The 20,027-nt window shown below is 41.5% G+C and overlaps 1 protein-coding gene across 1 annotated transcript in view; it reads right to left on the reverse strand.

The window, feature by feature from the left end:
• The window catches only part of LOC113149866 (neurexin-3b), a 247,787-nt gene extending 228,063 nt beyond the window's left edge, over positions 1 to 19,724 (reverse strand). Inside the window, exons 1-4 of the mRNA XM_026342210.1 lie at positions 19,028 to 19,724; positions 14,156 to 14,173; positions 13,747 to 13,773; positions 12,581 to 12,592 (exon numbers count right to left, since the gene is read on the reverse strand). Of these exons, the coding sequence (XP_026197995.1) occupies positions 12,581 to 12,592; positions 13,747 to 13,773; positions 14,156 to 14,173; positions 19,028 to 19,724 (754 nt within the window). The remainder of the gene's footprint in view (positions 1 to 12,580; positions 12,593 to 13,746; positions 13,774 to 14,155; positions 14,174 to 19,027) is intronic.
• Positions 19,725 to 20,027: the final 303 nt, after the last annotated feature.

Below are 20,027 nucleotides of genomic sequence, written 5' to 3' on the forward strand. Positions count from 1 at the left end.
TTCAGAGGATCTATGACAAAGAATTGTTGATTTACATAAAGCTGGAAAGGGTTACAAAGTGGACCAGTCAGAGCCCAGACCTCAACCCAACACAGATGCTAGAGAAGAATGAAAGTATATAAAAGACCTAAAGCAGTTCTGCCAGGAAGAATGGCCTACATTTCCTCCTGAACAATGTGCAGGTCTGATCTCCAACTACATGAAGCGCCTGGTTGAGGTTATTGCTGCCAGGGGGGGGGTCAACCTGTTATTAATTCACATACTTTTTCCACTATGAGGTTTTTATGGTTGTTCTCAATTGAGACATTTTTAGCTATTTTAGCTGTTTTTTTTAAGCACATTATGTTTCTTAATATATTTGACTTAGATGAAGATCAGATCACATTTTATGACAAATGAAAGCATTTTAATTTGGTCCAAAAAGAACTGTAATTTTTACAGAAACAACCTTTCACACAGAGCTTTAGAAGGTTCAGTCTGCCTTCAGTATACTCAATATGCTCCCTCTTTGTCTATCTTGCTCAATCTGTCTCTGCAGGATAAGTTAATGACTCTAATGAGAATAAAGACTGAGGGGGACAGAGCAAAATACAGACAGGGAAAGGGAAAGGGAGGAAAGAGGGAGAAGCAATCAGATGTGGCTGTGCCCAGCCCTTGGCAATGACAAAGTGGAGCAATTATGCATGAAGGCTGTGACATTGACTGTGGCATCACCTCTTCTGCTGATCTGCTAAAAAGCAAACATACTCTATAATTCAGTAAGGCACTCAGTCAGTCAGTCACACACCCATATAGGCAGGAGCACATATCTCCCTGCCAAACATGTTCAAGGACACAGATGATCATACTATGACAAGTTAACACTAACCAGCGTCGCTGGCCGGTGCAAGCGTTTCACAGGTCAGCAGAAGGTCAGAGCTGTTCTTCAATCTCTCACCCGGTGGGTGTGTTAGGTATTGTGAGAGGAATGCATTCCCTTCAGAGTCTACTTTTAGCATCTCATCTTTCTGTGCATACACAGACAGCTTCCCCCTTAACAAAGTACACGCCTGCAGCCCCTATAATTCCTCTCCACTGGCCCAGTTCATGCTTGGGTGCAAAATGATGGTGTCATGCTTGAAAGAAATATTGATTACTCACAAGAATGATCCTTCGGTGGCTGCAGTTTACACACTCGCTCGTAAAGCCACATTCATACATTGTCATTGTCACATGTACATGCACAGGACTATCGAGAAGGTCAAAGTGGGACTCTAATGTATATCCGGCACAGGTGGGGACAGCAAATAATGATCATTGCATTATAGCATCCTTGACTGCTTTTAAAGGGCAAGCATTAAGGAAAACAAAAAGTGCCTTGGATGGATGTGCATGTGCATTTGCACGTTGAAGAGACAGTATACTACGTATTTATCCGCTGCAGCTCAGGGAAATCAAAAGGAGTGAACTTGGTCTGAAATACGGCAACTTTGCAAGATACTAACTTTATTTAGCTTAGTGGGACACGTCATCACATACAGGTGATCATTAACAGTTAAGATTATCACGGGTCTGCATCATGGAAAACCAAATAAACGTTACCATAAATGGAAAACACTAGGGAACAAAGGTAAGGCTGCCAATATTCTATTTCACTATTCTCTCAATTTCAGCATCTGTATACTTTCCCTTGCCCATTGGTTTTTACTCCAGACATAAATGTTTTAAAAACTGCTGGGAATATATGCTTTCATTTTTTTAAAGGGCTCAGTCATTTCCAAAACAGCTGGGCACTGTAGTTTTTAGCTACTCAAGCGGGAGTAAATGCATTTGTTGTGGCCTATTTTCAGCAGTGGATTTGGTGCACTATTGAATATTTATGAAGCCAGAATAGTCTATGTGGTTGTTGTGTAAACTACTGTGCCAGTGTTCATAATGACTTAACATGTCACCTGGTGCAACAGTGCGGCTCACTGCTGTGTTCTTAATAGTTTTTGGGCAACAATGGAGCTCAGAGGAATAGGTTTTATCAGGCTCTGGCTACATAAGCAACGCTTGTTAGTGGGTTCATTTCACTGTTTGTTTTGGGTTGTGATGGGATTTGTTGATAATACAATTTAAACTGCTGAATTCGCTTCTAGTCGGTTAAGAAAACCTAGCTGAGCATGTAGAGTGCAGATGGTGTGCTTCCCCCTCAACAGTTGTAGTCATGCTACCCAGAGAGTAGCTTAAAAAAGGATATTTCATTTTACATACCAGAAAATATAAGAAGAGAGCGGATGGCTCACTTTCATCTCGGAGAGAAGAACAGAAAGTGGCACCACGGCAACTGTAAGTAAAACATGCAGCCTCCTTCAGAAGACATAGATAATTAGATTGGAATTAATCACTCTAAGTGTGCTTCAATGAATCTAATAGCCCGTGATCAGACAATATTATAATAACTACAAAGAATCTTTCCTTAAAAAGACATTCACAAATTCCCACCTGTCAAAATCTACTGTAGGGTCAAAACATGTTCCTCCAGCAGAGTGTGTTAGCTCAGCATATTTCCATGCAACTGATCAGCCAATTACCAGGCTAATTATTTCCTCTTGCAGATCTGTCAGACTATGCAGGCGCAGGACAATGAAGATCAATAGGATGTGTTCATCGGAGCAACACACACACACACGCGCACACACACACACATGCGCACTTCTGAAAGGAAAGAAGATGATCAAACGCTATCAAATGCCTCCTTGAGTCTCTCTGAGGACCCCCACTCAGGCACAGAGGCAACAGGGGTTAATGGGTTTGCTGCGATGCTTTCAAATTTGCCTAAAACAACATGTAGGTTGAATCCATTATCTGCTCAGCTACACTCACCTTTAAAAAGGAGAAATAAGAAGAGATAAAAGAGTGAAATGATGTTTTGTTTACTTAAGGCTTCAGGGAGGGTCAAGGCTAGGACTAGAGTGGATTGGGAACAGGTAGAGCAGGGGAAGAGGGGACCAAGGGACGAACGGAGGGAGGGCTAGTATAACAAAAAGGCACTGAACTTCAACTGAACTGGGAAAAATGAGAAGTGAGAGTATGAGATCAAGAAAGAGATGGTAAAAAATGAGAGACAGATGATTTAATCATGAGAGAAGAACTCTGATTTATTTAATATTTTACAAAGAAGAGAATAAAGACAAAGAGGAGGCTGAAAGAGAGATGTGAAGAGAGGAAACACAAAGCCATATGATGACTTACTGACAGTCAAATAAGAGAAATGGGGGAGGTGGGTACACGACTGTTATTGGTGAAATACTGACAAGAGAATCCAGAGGAGGAAAAGGACACAGGGCTGAAAGAGAGGGCAGAGAGGCTAAAATAGAAAGAGGGGCTTGAGGGAGCAAAATCAGGAGTGATAACAAAAGGGCCAGCCAGTACAAGGCGAGAACATAAGAGACAGGCGTAGTTGAAGCATCCCCAACAACTGAACTATAATAAATAAGTAAATAAATACCAGGACCTTGTCAGAGAGGTCCTCACAGTACATGTGCAATGACAACACCAGGGCTGCAGCTACCACTGAGGACACTGAGGTCATGTCTTCAGGAATATCTGTGGGAATTTCCATTCTGCCGTTCAAACCTACAGACAGTGGGCATTTTACAAGCTCCAGCTTGTTTAGAATAAATAAAATCAATATACAAAGAATAAAGCGAAGACTAAATAAATGAAGTATAAAGCTATTTATTTCTATCAGTGCATACATGACGTCTGAGTTTGGGTACAATGTCTAAACCGTTTCTCCATTTAACCGCACACATAGTAGTACTCCAGCTCAATGCACCAGTGTTTCATAAAGTTCATTACCAGCAAAACTGAATTTTTGTATTATACTAAGTATTAGTATAGCTCTTATTAAGTGCACCCTGGATAGGTCACTGAACTATCTCAGAATAGGAACACTGAAGACATAGTGGGACAGTGAAGACAACCATTCACACTTAGGAGTTGCCCATGTGCTTTGAGGAGCACAGTTTTATCTAAAGCTGTGACTATGGCCCTGAACACCCCATTGAGAGTGCACAGACTCCTTGCAGAAGCTTCATCTTTTTCTTGTTTGTAGAAAATATTAAGACACTTTATGTAAAAGAAGGCAGTTTGTGCATTAAGCATAAAAAAACAACCAAAATTACAGAGCCACAGACATTTTCTCCCCCAGAGCCACAAAACGACACACACAAGGCTGGGTACGATCAACACACACAAATAAACACATACAAGCATGCGGTGGATGCAGCACTGGGATCTGATCAGTGCTTGATTATCATCCCTCAGTGCAGTGCACCCTGAGCAGAACCAAATCGGATGACTTCATTAGCATATCATCTGCATAATGACTCTGCCAGAGCAAGGGCATTTGCTTGCTACATGGCTCGTACCATGTCTCACTCTAAAGCGGGGGGCGAGGGTTAGAGATTCTCTTTAATTCTGATTATAACTAAGGATATGCCGGCCCTCTTTCAAGTGACATGACTGTCTTAGACATCTCAACTGAGCAGTTAATTGAGGGCATTCTCAAAAGAAGAGAAAAAGAATGAATCGAAGATAATTTCTCTCTATTATGCACAACTGCTGGAGTTTCCTCGCATTACATTCAATTATGAGCCTTTCTGCACACTGAGGTATGAACACACAGGCATGGATGTTTGTACGGTGAATATTAATTGCTTGAATATTTCTATTTTAATATTCTGAACATTTACCTTTTGAAAATAACCTGGGGAATGTTTGATTTAATAAACAAGCTTATATCAATATGGGTAATAATACTAATCATGAAAGGTTTGATTCTGGTTTGATCACACAAAACGCAACCAGGTCGGCACCACTCTGACATTTTTCTCTTTAGTTCTTCTGTAAAATAGTGATAAAAGCAATGCAATGATATCAAGGTTGTTAGAATATTTATTCCCTTAAAAAGGCCATTCTTCGCCTCACAAAAGTCTGGCCGTGGTTTTTATTTGAAGAACACCTCTTTCTTTTCACTTTTTCTAACATTTCATATTACTCACTGAGTAACTCCATACATGACGGAATCCATTACCATTTATCCAGTAGCTCTGGTTCATCACAGCTAACCAATCAATATTTCACCAAGGTATATTAAATCATTTTTTGAGTGGAAATAGCATATGCTTTTGTAGTCACAGTGTTCAGATAGTAAACGTGAGATCTTCACTCTGCTGCACACACAAACACATGTCTAAAACTTACAACTTTATTCTTGCAATACTGTAAATACTGTGTGAGACTTCAATTTTCTGTATGCATAAGACAAATGCAGCAAGTCATACTTTACTCTGGCCCCTAGACAGAGAAAGGATAATTTCACAATAAAAGTTAACCGAATAAGACAATTCAATGTAAGCATACTGTATCTTCTTTGCTGGATTAAAGTGAATTACTTTCTAGCCTAGTATATATGAAAGCTAGAAACTGAAAAGGTAAAATCCATACTGTAAGGTAGTGCAGTTGTGAAATTGTGGCGATGCTAACTATTACCATTTTAGCTAGATTATGGTCTTTCTCTCTTCTGGAATAATTCATGTGTGTGGGAGTGAACGAAGCCATGTTCAACTTTCAGAATTTCCATTTTTCTGAGGGCCTCTGGGTTCTTAAATGTGTCTACCCTTTAGTTTGGAAGAATCTCAAACGGAAACACAAGTAAGGGCTGTGGAAAATAAAAACAAGACCAAAAACAACATGACTCCTCCACCAAAAGTGCACAATTCTCTAAATTTCAGAGAACAGAGAATTAATAAATGAAGTAGACTGTTCTGAGACATTTTGGGTCCACGTCTGTATCAAATATTTATGGTGCTCATGTTGATTTTTGGAGATGTTCTAGTAATATAATGCTCACAAGCATTAAGTTAAAGTATTAAATATACTATGTTACAGCTAATTTTCATTTTATTTCATGCCCCAAATACCAGTTAAGCTTTGACCCTTCTTTATGAACAGCAGTACAGTTACAAGCTGAAGGTGTTAGTAAACTGGTGTTGTGTCACGACGAGTTAAAGTCTGTTCTCCTTACAGTACATGAACACAACGGTTCTCTCAAATACATAATTTATTGATTACCCTGTCCCTCAATAGTTACTGTCTTTATCTGTTAAAATATTATAATTACATCACACTAATATAAAGGCGACTTGACATAGGGTCGCTTACTTTTTAAGAGTTGTCCACATGTTTGCATTAGACGACAGCATAACTAAATATTCACTTAGTAATTTAATTTAATCAATGAGACCCACTAAAAGGCAACGAGTGGGAAAAAGAAGACTGGACAAAAGTAAATATCAGAATGGATTTTACTCACTGGGACAGAAGACAGATGCCCAGCTGGCAACCTTGCTGTTGGACCAGTAAGTAGCAATAACTTTCTAGCTGGCTTGTTATGCTTTGTGTCGTTGAGCTTCCTTGATGTGTGGTTGTATTTGGGAAGTTTTAGTTTTTGATCGTGAGGCAAGTCAACCCACTTTGACAGAGATTTAGCCACTAGCTACACATTACACCTGATGGCAAACACTCTAAATGACGCACTGCAAGTGGTAATAACAGGCCATGTCTGGACATGCATATGGTTATTTTATGTAAAAATGTCACATATTGGGGCTTTAAGAAAATAATAATAATAATAATCGCTTCTCTACTAACTAACCGACCATATGACCAGTAGATAAACAGGAGTGAAAACATAACCTCCTTGGCTGTGGTAACAAACAGAGACAGAGCAGAAGCATTAAATAAAGAAGAAACAGAGAGAGGGAAGACGGCGAGAGAAAGAGGCAGCATGCTCTAACAGCGGTTCCTGCGTTTCTTACCACTCTGCTGCCATGTTTGTTTACTTTCTCCCTGGTGTGAACATCCATGCATGGCTGCAGCCATCAGATCTACACATGTCACCCCTGTGCACAATCACACAAACGCCGCACAAACACAGAAGCTCCCACATATTCTCGGGCCTTTCTGCGCTCGTACTTCGACTCTCACAATACAGCCCTTCGAGCCACATCTTAACCTAGTTCTTCACATAAAATCCTACTCATAAGGTCTCAGGCACTTCACAAACAATACACTGCATTCCTGAGTTTTCAGCCAAATGTGTTCACTCATACACACACTAGCTACATTCTGCTCTTTGTTTTCACTTGAAATGAGGGTGTATTTGGCACACACATATGACTAGTCTCCTGACTAGTGAGTCATAAAAGCATTCTTTTTTTTAAATGCAGCACTGTGTGATCATCAAAACAGACTCCAACAGACTTTAAGAGCAGACTCAGAATGTTTCAACTTGCACCCTGTCTGTGTTTATGCAGATGTGCATTTATGTAATGTGTAAACAGTTTTCCTATTTGTCACTGCGTGTGAAGAGTGCACATTTTATGTTTGCCTAGCAGCAAAGCCAATAATGATAGTTCAAATATTTCATGCAAACATATTAAAAATTGTGTTGAAAAGTGGCGTAACCAGGAGCAATTTTCTTTTTTGTGATAAACAGCTATTCAAATATATACACATAAATATGCCAGTTACATATCCACATGTTCTTTCGCTCTCTCCCTCTCTCTCTCTCTCTCTCTCTCTCTCTACGTTGCGTAACCACTGACGCACTCATGATGCGTGAAAAAGTGGGAATCAGTTTTGCTCGGTTGATCCTAGAGGTCAGCAGGAAGAGAGACAGAAAGAACAGAGGGAGAGGAGCAAAGACAGCACAGGACTGAAAGAAAAGTGAATGAGGAGCGAAAGACAGCTGATTGTCAGCTTGGCATTGGTGATGATGTCAGGGTAGGAATTGTGCACTGTAGTTGATCATGTTTTGTGAACCTCTGCCCGCTGTCTGGGGAATCAGAGATGCAGGAAACAGCTCGGAGGAAGGGGACACGACAGAGCAGGACATAACATGACAGAGAGTAATGTAAATTAAATGGAAAACAACTGTGAAAAAAACAGAAACAAGGGAAATGGCACAGCAAAGAGGGAACACAGTCAGAGGAAGAGAAATGGGGGAAACATAAAAGAAATTAGAAGAGAAGAGCCTATCAATGGCGCTCTCTGAATCTAAAAAAAATACAATGCAAAATCTGCTTCTTTACCTAATAACACAACTTGAATGACAGAATGGTTTGATGCTTTCACTTTTCAGGCACAATTTTAAGCCATTTGGCTCTAGATTCTATGAACTGAAAGGGGGAAGGGCAAAAGGAGAAGGAAACCCACAAGTATAAGAGAACAGCTCATATTTTGTGACTGCTTGACTAGCAGCCGGTCAGCGCTGAAATCAATTTGACCAATGCCCCCAATTTTTTGCAACTTTGATATCCACCTTGAGTAGTTGCCGGCTGAGTAATGAGGAAAAGCAAAGTTAAACTCAATTTCAGGGTGCGCGTCCAGCCATTAATGGCCATTTATCAACAGCATGACCAACGTGTGCCGAGGCCAATAAGTGCCAGCTGGTGCTCTGAATCCCAGCGTCTGTTGCATAACAGCAAAACCTGTTTTCTTTGCCTCTGTGACACTTCATGGATGAAAACAAACCAAACCTCTGATGAAACACAGTCCCTTTCTCTATCTCATGTATTACAAAGAAGTAGAAAGGACCTCGTTTTCTAACATGTAATCATTTGTCAATAGATTAAAGACGGCATTTTATTCTCCGGGGCAGCACGACAGCAGTGAATCAGCAACGCTTTGCTTCGGTAGAAAACATAGCATTTTGGGTGCTCCTCAGAACTAGCTCTCCGCTCTCATGGGACGTTCCCCAACCAGTGTTGTTATGTGTGGAAATATCCTTTCCAACTGTGAGCACCACAGCTGTCTTTACAGGTTGTTCACAGCATTGAGAAATCACAAGTGAACTCAACAGTGTCCATCCAGTAAAAACTGAAACATTAAAAAAAAACCCTGTGGTGACAATAACATGTCTAGAATAGTAGTAAGAAGTGGTAAGACAGAAGACTGACTGATAGCCAGTGAAATTGTGTAAACAAATGCAGGATTACAAAAAAGGCTTTGTTAATCTTTTGTGAAATTAAAATGTGTTGTAATGTAAACATCTAATTTAACACTGATGAGCTCATGAGGGGCAAGTTCTCCAACTAGGTGCAGCAGAACCCGAGGTAGCTTAAAATTGCATAAATTCTTCTGCATTCACCAAGCATCATTTTTCCAGACTTTTCAAAACAATTTAATCACATTTGCTCCCTGGATTATTACAGTATGCGTTGCTATGTGACACACTCAGCTCATCCTGTAATAGAACAATGTAAATACACTGCCGTACTAAAAGGGAACATTTGTGTTAGTTGAAGCAAGTGGGTATTTGGAGACTATTTCCTGCAACTACTAAAAAGTCACTGAGATGCAGCATATCTCTGGTTAAGTCATGGTCAATGAACTACCCAAAAAGCTCTGAGGAGAATGGACAGAATTGTACATAAATCCCACTGAGGCCTGACAGCATCTGTGGTCGGTCAGTAAGCACCACCACAGCACTATTACTTTGAACCGGACTGTGATGTGAGGCTCATGATGTCCACGGTACTTTGAACAGGAGAAACACAAGAAACAGTAAGGAGAAGGAGGAGAAGAGAGAAAGCGAAGGAAGGCTAACCAGAGTACTGAGGCTGACAGAGATGAATAGGGTGGGACAAAGGCAGAGAGGGAAATGGAGGGAGATGGAGTCAGAGTCAGAGGAGGGGTGACAGGCAGGAGAGAATATATATATTTATACACAGAGAGAGGGAGGGAGGGAGAGAGTGTGACAGAGGCAGAAAGCAAAAATCATGTCTGCGTGAACTTTGCGGCAGGACTTTGAGGGGATAATTAGGAAGAGTCACTGCAGAAGCGGAGAATAAGTTCTCAGTCCTAAGCTTCGTGCAGGGGGATTAGACTCGGACTGAACTCCTCAGTCCTTCCCTTTATTCCCTCCCTCTCCAATAAGTCACACTGCTCTCTGAAGTGGACCTGCCCCCATTGCCAAGTTATGTCCGAAGCAACTATTGTATAAAAGCGCTCTGTCTTTGCCACTGAAGTCCATTTAATGACAGAGTAAGATATTCACCATTTCTGTGTCATCTGCAGCTCAGGGCCTAGGTTCACCTACTGTACAGGAAGCAACCTGCACATGCACATTGTGTTATGTACAGTACATTACAAGTAACTCAATCAAATCTGAATTAGTGGGAATTCTATTTTGTATGTAATATGTAATATTATGTGTGTATATTAAAGAAAAATTCTCTAAGGTTGTATGAATGAAGAAAATAATGCTAATTTTAATACGTTACATGATGGTGTGAGTACATGAAGCATTCATTAGTGCTGAACTGTGATCACATTGCATGTTTTATACGCAGCAGCTTGTGTCTTTGACAGCTTTTATACTTAATGTACAGTTTCAACTAACAACAAATGTAACATCAACAAATATAACCCCACGTGATCAGACCTCATTATCCAGAAGACATACTGTACAGCATCTATCATCACATTCGTCAGCTGTAAATCAGGTCCTTGATGGGTCTCGAGCTCACCATGTCATTAATGAAAATCTGTACATACATGCAGGTTGAAGTGCAGCATGTTGATAACTAGAGCAAAGTTGCTAACTGGAGCAGTGTCCCTGGTCCACTGCCATGGCTTTTTAAAAGTTTGTTATACTGTCAACGTTATGCATCAAAAGTTGCATCTCAGAGCCAAGAATAATCGGGGCCTCTCTGATTGCAAGCGGGAGAAACTTTCTCAATACATGGCTCAGGGTACATGAAGCATCAGCCCCAGATTTGAGTACAGGGATGACAAGGTGCTCTCTATATTTCATTAGAAATATGTTGCCTTGCATCACTGACATGCTCCCCTGGCCCTTTCTTCTGCAGTAATCTATCCTGTTTCATCCTTTTTCTCCAGCTCCCTCCCCCACTCTCTCTCTAGTCTCTCCTCTAGGGTCTACTCACTAGTCTGTTCTCCCTAGCCTTCAACCTAGTGTGCCCTCTGACCACTGTGCCATTTACAGTAACAGCACAACTGCAAAGACATGAATCTAATAACACAGGGCCCTGCTGCGAGGCACATCCCTCTTTTACACATTACAATCTCAGTATTTTGCAAAGCAGTGTCATCTAATAATTTATGCAACATGAATTCTGCCTTAGTTACATGGATGTGTTCCTTATAACTACATCCCTTTCTCTATCTATCTTTATCTAATGATAGATTTGATGGTTTTTGAGCCACAGATCTGATTAAATAATTTATTCATTCTCTAAGACACATTTCTTATTTCTATTTCACACCTGAGTGTGAAACTACCCATGGATCACTATAGGGTTAATACAGATATAGTGAACAATCATTCACACTTACACCTATGGGTAATTTAAAGTCCCCAGTCCATCTTATTTAGAAGGCCTTGGACATTTGGAGGAAACTGGAACACCCAGAGGAAACCCCCATGGACTCTGCACAGAAATGGCCCGAGCCATGCATCAAACCTGGGTACTTTTTGCTAAAGCCATCAAGTTCCCTGATTTTCACTTTTTGTTTTGGTGTGCAGTGGCTCCAACAAGTAAACTACAGTGGAACCTCTCAGTACTCCCAGTTCACTGCTGCCTAATATACTGAAGTGTTAGAGAAATTAGTTTTTGGTTTACCTCAACCACAAGCAGAGATTGCAGAGTGGCTCATGGTATACAGGTTCGGTTTCAGTGGCATTGGCTGACTCTCTGACAACATATGGTGATTTCCTAGCGGTATACGTCTCATTTTTCACGTAAACCTTTTTCTTAATGGCAGATGCCAACTGACACCTTCCGTGCACTTTCTATGTTTCGCTCAAAAGTCAGCAAATGCTTTAAATCGATACCAACCAAGATTATAATCAGTTTATATACGGTTTCCCTCCGTCTAGCTAGACCGGGCATACAACACGCATGACCTCCCACACACACGGACAACTACACACTGTATCACATAGCCACAATAAATGAATAATGAGGATATTCTCTGCTCCACTGCAATACACAAAGGTCACTGCTATGACCTCATTCAAATGAAGCCAAATGTCAGATCAAATTCACCAATCAGCTTCTTCACAACATGCACAGAGCTGTCGCATCCAATTAAGCACTTATACACACAAATGCACGCATGCCTCATTTTCACAGTCTATTTATAATATTTACAGTCTGCAAAGACACTGAATAATCCATTGTAGAGCAAACTATCATCGTTCTAAATTAAACAGTGATAATCAAGTGAAGATCTTTTCAGTACTGACACCATATTTCTTTCCATCTCCACTCATCCTTCATGCAACGGGCAATGTGAGCGCTCATTAGCTAGAAAGCAGCGAGTCCCCAGATTTTCACTTTCTCCCTCAAACACACAGACGAGCATATGCACACACTTAATGAACACACGTAATGAATGATTAACCAGTGGCAGCACGAGCGTAAATTCAACACACCCACACACAAACACACAAACACACAGACACACACACAGCTTGTGCAGTGCAGATAAGAATACAGTAGAGAAAAAGGGATTTTTGTACCTTTGTTTCTACCTACAGTTTTCGGAGAGGAAAGAGGATCCATAGAGATAAAAGAGTGTCATCCCGCGCAGAGCACCAGAGAAAGACAGCAAAAAGTGGGGATAAGCTTTTGTTAGTCTACGGTAAGCCTGTACACTGCCAAGTGACACTTTCCATGCAAAATGTTGACAGTCATGCAAATGGTGGAGAAATGGCAGAAGCGCACGTGGGCAGCACACCACTGTTTTCTTTTTCCTTTAGTTTCGCACTACTACACTAAGGCACAGCAAATTTCATGTTCTCTTGAAATAAGTGCTACTGGTGACTTGAAGGTTGTGGTAAAATGAAATAGAAAAGGAAAGATCTATTGACCTCCCTATTAATTCAAAGGACAAAAGGTTAACAACACAGCTAATAATCCTGTGCTCTCTATGTTAGACTGGTAATTTGAAAGCATTTCGTAGTGTTTCCTATGTATAAAATCACTTCCTGACCTCCAATATCTTCCCCATGCCAATATTCAATGAATCATTCCATATGATATAGAACAGCTCAAAACAACTATTAAATAAAGGCTGAGTTAAGGTTGTTTGCCAACAACAGTTTCAAAGGTCAAGAATGAACATTATCAAACATTCCTTTCACCACAATGTGCTTCGGTGTAGTTTAGTATCCTCTCTTTCTCCCCTATACTACTTCTTCTTCTTCCTCTAAGCTGTCTCCCCAAATTCCACTGACTTCTTTATCCATCCTCCTGCTTCCCAGCTTTTCATCAACCCTCCACCCCTCCCTCTTCGTTCTCTTCACTGCAAAGGTCGAGCAGGAACAGTGGAGTGTGTCACTGCATGTTAGTTGTGGAACTGAGAACAGTACATAGTTATGTAATACACAGAAACCTGGGCGCAACAAGGGTGAGGAGGCACAGAAGCATAGAGAAAGAGAGAGAGAGAGACAGAGAGAGAGAGAGAGAGAGAGAGAGAGAGGGAGAGATGAAGGTGAGCTGGGGAACGTACCATGCTGCCATGCACCCCTCCCCACCAACACACACCCAACCCCTTAACAACAATGGGAACATAGCAACACACAAATGCACACGGACAGGTAGCGGAGGCACACGGCACAGATCTACACCCCAAACAGAGAAAAAAAACACAAGAGATCTACAAAGAAGCAAAAGAAGAGAGTACCTTGCTCTGCCTTCAGGTGTGCGAGGCCTTGAAGAGAAAATTCAAACAGACAGGAACAGAGAGAAATTTGAGAACAACTGCACACCAATACTAAACTTGTATTGTCACTGTGCATGATTTGCGTTATGATAGCAAACCATGGCTATCACACTAAAACCAAAGCTTTCCCAAGTGCATCTGAAAGCTTTCTGTTGAAACAGACAAATGACTAATAAAGAGTGTAACACAGTATGTGAATATAAAGTAGCTCTGCAGGTTGTGCACTGAATAAATGACAATTAGAAATGTTCTAATTGGATTACCTGCCTGTCTGCTGAAAGTGAATGCATAAATACTTTTCTAACAGATTACACACAACTTGCTTGTTAACTGTTGCTCCAAACTATGACTAGCCCTTTGTGAGACTCACCTGGTTTTCTTTGGACTGCTGTGGAGGTGTCAGAAGGAAGGAGAGAAAGCAAAGAGAAGTCCCAAATTAGCAACACACTACAGCTGCTTTTTGCATGTGCACCTAACATGCAAAACATCCCACACTCCTAAGCATCTCCTGCCATGTAAGGTGCAAAGAACTGCACCTTGACATGCCTAATCAAAATAGCTACTTCAGTTTGAATCCCTGTGGAGAGAGAACACGTACAATTTCATCTGTCCCCTCCTCTTAGGGGGAAACAGATGGACATGACACCCTGTGCAAACAATTGTTTCACATTTCGAATATTGTTACAGTAGCATATAATATTCCTCGTCTTGTATCGCACAGAAGGCCTCACACACATACATAGACATAAATCTGCAAACCATGGAGATTTACGGTGTTGTGAGGTTTGTGGATCTCAAGACGTTCTTTCTCAGACCCATATCTTTCTTCTCCACCTCTGCTTTTGCCCTTTTAACCCACCCACTGCTGACCCAAATTCAATAACACCCCTTGTGGTTTTCAGGGGAATGCTCACTGTGGGATTCCTGTATGGCAAAAAAACAAAAACAGCCTCTTGAGGATCTCACCCCTAGCTGACATCTTGTGGGGCACATGTTGCACTATTATCCAGCATTATACCTTTGTGGTTTCAAACCTGGTACTTGTAGCCTAAAACGAACATTGAGAGGTTTCTTTAATGAGAGCCTGGGAGGGCATTGGGTTGACAAGTGGAAGCTAGGAAAATCTTAATTAAGACAGACTATATTAAACATGTTAAGTGTTGGCTCTAATACACAGTATCAGATATTAATTTGTCTGCCTTGATCTCTGCTCAGGCTGCACAAATGCAGGCTGGCCTGCTTCCCACCACTGGATATAACTGAGGATTTTCATGTTTTACTTTGTTTTTTCTCTGTCACCGTGTTAAGTCCTCGTTAAATGTTAAATTTAACAAACTCAGCACAAGACAGAAATATCATTTGACAGTAGGCACAGGGAGACAAGAAGCTGGTGAAGGCAAGGTGAGATTTTCTCCTGTCTACGTTTGGGAGTCCAAAATGGCTGCTGCTTCTCCTCCCACACTAGGAAGGATGACATTGGTAGAGAAGAGGGAAGGACGATGCCTGGAAGTGAAGGGAAGAGAGATAGTGGCCAGCTGATGGAGAGCAACTGGGGTACTTAGGACTCCTCAATGTATGTGCCTGACTGAGTAGACACGTGTGCCTTTTTTGCAAACTGTGCAAACACTTGAGCCCAGTAAGTGTGTGTGTACACTGTGTGTGCGTGTTAAACACTCCGTTTGCCATGTAGATAAAACCCTTTCTCTTGACGTGACAGCGTCCAGAACAAGCCAATGTGCTGCAGAGGACATGTGGTCCGAGCGTAATCCCCTGCTCTATTTTACCAGCAGCTTCACCACTCAAATCCAAACATAATTTTCAGCTTGGGCACTAGACACAAATGCCCTCTGCACTAGAATCAGGCAAGTCCCTGCACCATTTTTTCCCTTTTTTTTCCCCTGACCTACTTTTTATAGTAAGATTATTGTAACTGTCATTTTTTCCATGTCTGTTTATTAATCCCCAAAGCTAAGCCTGAAGGCACCATTTCAGCACTTGCTTAACAGTTTGCTTGCCTTGGCCTTCAATTACTAGCCTTCCATCAAGCCAGTGGATATTTTCAAGCAAAAGAGTTCTTAAACTGTTCATTACAAATGCAGGATGTGGGATTCCAATGGAGCAAATGGGCGATCGTTTTACATATTCATTAAACAATCCAGTGTAGCTCTTAATAACCTTGACCTTATGCATATCTCATTGTCTATGAAAAAAACCCTAAGGTATTCAAGAGGCTTCCTAATGTCACCCCATTAATTTAACTGAACACAATGAGGGACAATATCAGGATCATTACCATAAAATATACTGATATTTGCACAGTTAATAACAGGAGCAGAACGGAACTGATATAAAAGATGACTCCACACAACAAAGTAGTTTAAGACACGTGTGGAAAGCAAGTGCTGAGTGGCGTCTAATGTCAGCTCATTGCCCTGACACAGTTAGTCACACTGATACATCCTGATCCACATGGGAGGAGAGGCTGTACATGTGTTTTATGGTCATCTGTTTATGGTGCTAAGCTGGGAAGAGCTGCAGGAGAACAGACAGAGACAGCACTGTCTGATGATTATCACCGCGGCGAAATAATGATGCTTCGGCAGTGGGCTGGCCTTGCTATCCCATGATGCAAGAAATGCACACCCAAAATTGGGCAAAGACTGTGGGAATGTGGATGTTTTTAGTGCAAGTGGCACAAACGGGCTCTACCGCTTGTTCCCGTCTCATTTTCTCATTTTTCATCTCACATGTTAATTTGTGTTTTCCTTCTAGGCCAGTGGGCTAGCAGGGTACCATTAGGAATACGGCTGGCAAAATGCTTCCAAGGCCCAGTCCACTCAGTCAGTCAGCCATCTGCCCATTTTAACGAGCAGCTCCAGGGCCTTGTTGCTCCATGTCTACGTGTGTGTTTGTGTGCGCGCTAGTAAATGTAAATGTAAATGTGTCTGAGTGTGTGCATGCAAGGCCCCAGTCATGCATCCTGATAATGTAACATATAAATATTCACAGGTTTGCTTTCATCGCTCATTAATGTACAACATAATCAACAGTCTGCCGACAAAGGCAGGTGTGCTGAGCAGCTCACATTTAACTGCAGCCAAATGGTGAAAGTTCGATCATTATGAGTGTCCCCTGGAAACGTTCCTTGCTCGAGGGCTGCTTGAACAGCAAGTTTTTCCGACTTGTGAATGTGTGGACATAACAATAAAAAAAATAAAAAAGCCTGCAATAGTTTGCCGACAGACAGTTTGAACTGACAGTGGCGTTTGTGCAGGCATTTTCCAGGCAAATTAGCCCTCTCTGTTCTCATTATCCTCCTAATTATGGTTCCCAGTCTCTGTGGCATAATCAACAATCAGCCACATCAGTTAATGGGAAGGCAGAAAAGAGCAGCAGTCAGATCAGCTGGAGAGCAAACATGACTACCCCTCCCTGTCTCGCTCTTTTATCGCAGAAAATAGAGGCTAGGTGTGTGAATAGATGTGTGTGTATTTGTGAGGCACACAAAACAGGCAGGGAAGAAGTAAGCAGGGGGCGGTTTGTGTCCAACAGCTGACCTCCTGGGACTAATTGGGGTACAATAGGCCTATGGTGAATTCACTCGTCACACTAGCTCTGCCCTGTGGCTGAGATATGACCATGCCTTTCACTGTCCAAACTGTCTGGCTGAGTCCCACACACACACTCTTAAAACCTTGTGTTTTTTTCAACAGGAGAATGTCATAGTTCCCCTGTGAGCTCTCAGACAGGCTGACCACCTCCTCCTCCGCCATCGTCTGTTCCACAGAGGCAATGAGCAAATAGGCTGAAGCGAAAAGAGGGCAAGTCCAGACGGTCCGCTTGACTGCTCTGCAATCAGTACATTGCATGCTGCACGGAATTCTAAAAATGTATATGTCAAATTATAACATTTTATATGTACTTCAAATAACAGCATTCAGTGAGCATTCCCCGGAAGTTATGGTAAAATGAAATCATCCCTCAGTAATGTCACTTTAAATTAGACAAACAGGAAGTGGGTCAGAGGTGGAGTCAATTTGACATGGGTCTGTACACACAAAGTTATCATTTACAATCCATTCACATGAAGGAAAGAGTTAATTGTGCAAGATTATAGGTAAATTGTATATTCTCAGAATTACTGGTCTACTTGTCTGATATGGGGAGGCTACAAACAGTGGTGTGTTCTGAAAGATGTAGGTTTAAACATTAAAATGGCCTCAAAAAACAGCAGCAAGGCCATTAAAATTGAAAGTAGATCAATGAACAGTGGAAGGAAAAAATAATTTTTTAGTATTTCCCAAAGTGGGAGGATAGGAGCAGTAGCAATTTTTATAAGTGGGTCATTTCAGAGTATACATACAGTAAGCATTGGATGAAAAAAAGCTTTGTATGCCTATATATTTAAAAATATAATAATAGAATAGAGTGGAATGTGAAAGTGGTGAATCTCATTGCACTCCCCAAAAACGAGATAACCTTGGTACGGGAGCAGAGGAAAAATAGATGAAGTTGTTTCTCCTCCTCATGTGTACCTTCAGGTCCCTGGACCACCTTGTAAGAGCTGAATACATTTAATGGAGAAAACAGAACTGAGTGTTTCATTTTAGTCATATCAACTAGTACCGTATGCACCATCATCTTCATCAAAAGTAATAAATGTGAAGGTAGAGGAAATGCTGAGCACATCACCTCCAATTAAACTCCCACATGAAATATCAAGATTTTCTAAAAGAGGCTGCAACAACCCACAAAGAAATGCCCTGATTGTACGTCCTGTGTGAATCGCCTTAACTATTACAAACACATGGGAGTGTAGCTGTTCGCGCTTCATGTAAATTACACTGTTGTGAAAATGCTACTTTGCAAACAATGCACATTTTTCAAGGCATTTCACAAATGAAGTTTGGGGTGGCACAAATCACATTAGGTGCAGCGGGAATAGCAACACAGTTATGGAAATTAAATCAAATTTCAGCAATGTCTATTGAGATTTATAGTGCAGCAAAATACAATGAGTTTTAAGCCAGATGCCATGAGATCATCGCAACAATATACGTGTGGTGCAAAAAGCAAACAAGGGCAAATATCATTTTTTTACTGTATAGCTGGAGGCAGCCAGCAAACCCGCTGTTAGCTCAGTTCTAAATTTGTAAAGAACCCTTCTGAATTTTTTTTTTTACAAAGATTTTAATCAATATTCAGCTCTTGACACAAAAAGCTCTGGAGCCAGGCCTCTTACCTTCGGTGCAGTATCGACCTACATATCCGGTTTTGGAGCAGTCACAGTAGGTTTCTCCATCTGCCAGCGAGCAGATCCCGCCATTCTCACAGGGGTTCTCTGTACAAAGGCCCATCATCTCCAAGCGTACTTTCTGACTATTGATGAGCGTGGGTAGCTTACTCCCATAACTAAGATCTGTGATAATTCCCTTGAATGGTGGTAGCTCACGGACAGAGGGCAGGGTGATGGCACCTGCGCGGATGTCCCCCGGGAGCCCTCCCAGGAAGAGGTCACTAACAATTTTCATGAACTGCCTCTGGGGCCGCACCTCCTCCGTCTTGGTCTGGCCATCCACGGCCAAGCCAGTCCTCAAATTGTGCCTGTTGATGGCTGCAAAGTGCCAGCGGCTGTCATTGATCATTTTGTCAGAGGTGATAGTGGTCTCGGCGCAGTCGATGCTGACGCGAAGCTGCAGCTTACCCCCAGACACCGTGAGAAGCAGAAAGTCGCAATAACCGCCGTCATCAAAGTAGAGCAACAGGCCTTCTGATTCTGAAGTCTTGAACTGAAACGTCAGGTCACTTCTGGAGCTGGCATCCCAGCGTAGGTAGCGAGCCCACTGACCTTCAGAGCCAGTGAACTCCAAGCCTACACTCAGGCCCAGCACAGTACTTAGCAGAAAGAGAACATGTCCAGGTAGGCTGTTGGGATTCATTGTAGAGAATTACAGGGTGTACCAGAAGGGCTAGAACTAGGGATAGATCCTCAAAGTGATAAAAACATCTGATTAGGGCTGTTTTCCAGGATTTATCTGCTGGAAGTTATATTCCACATTAATATTTTACAGCCATGCAGAGTATGCAAAATCCATTATTATTATTTTTTTTATTATTTCTGAGGCAGATCTAATTGTGATAATGGGTGGAATCTAATCTTCCCAGTCAAGTCTATGCGGAGATATATGGAAAAATATCCAATTTCCACACACAAAATAGATGGTGATCCTTAGTGTGGGTTG

The sequence above is a fragment of the Anabas testudineus genome, chromosome 24, assembly GCF_900324465.2.
Source record: "Anabas testudineus chromosome 24, fAnaTes1.2, whole genome shotgun sequence".
NCBI lineage: Eukaryota > Metazoa > Chordata > Actinopteri > Anabantiformes > Anabantidae > Anabas > Anabas testudineus.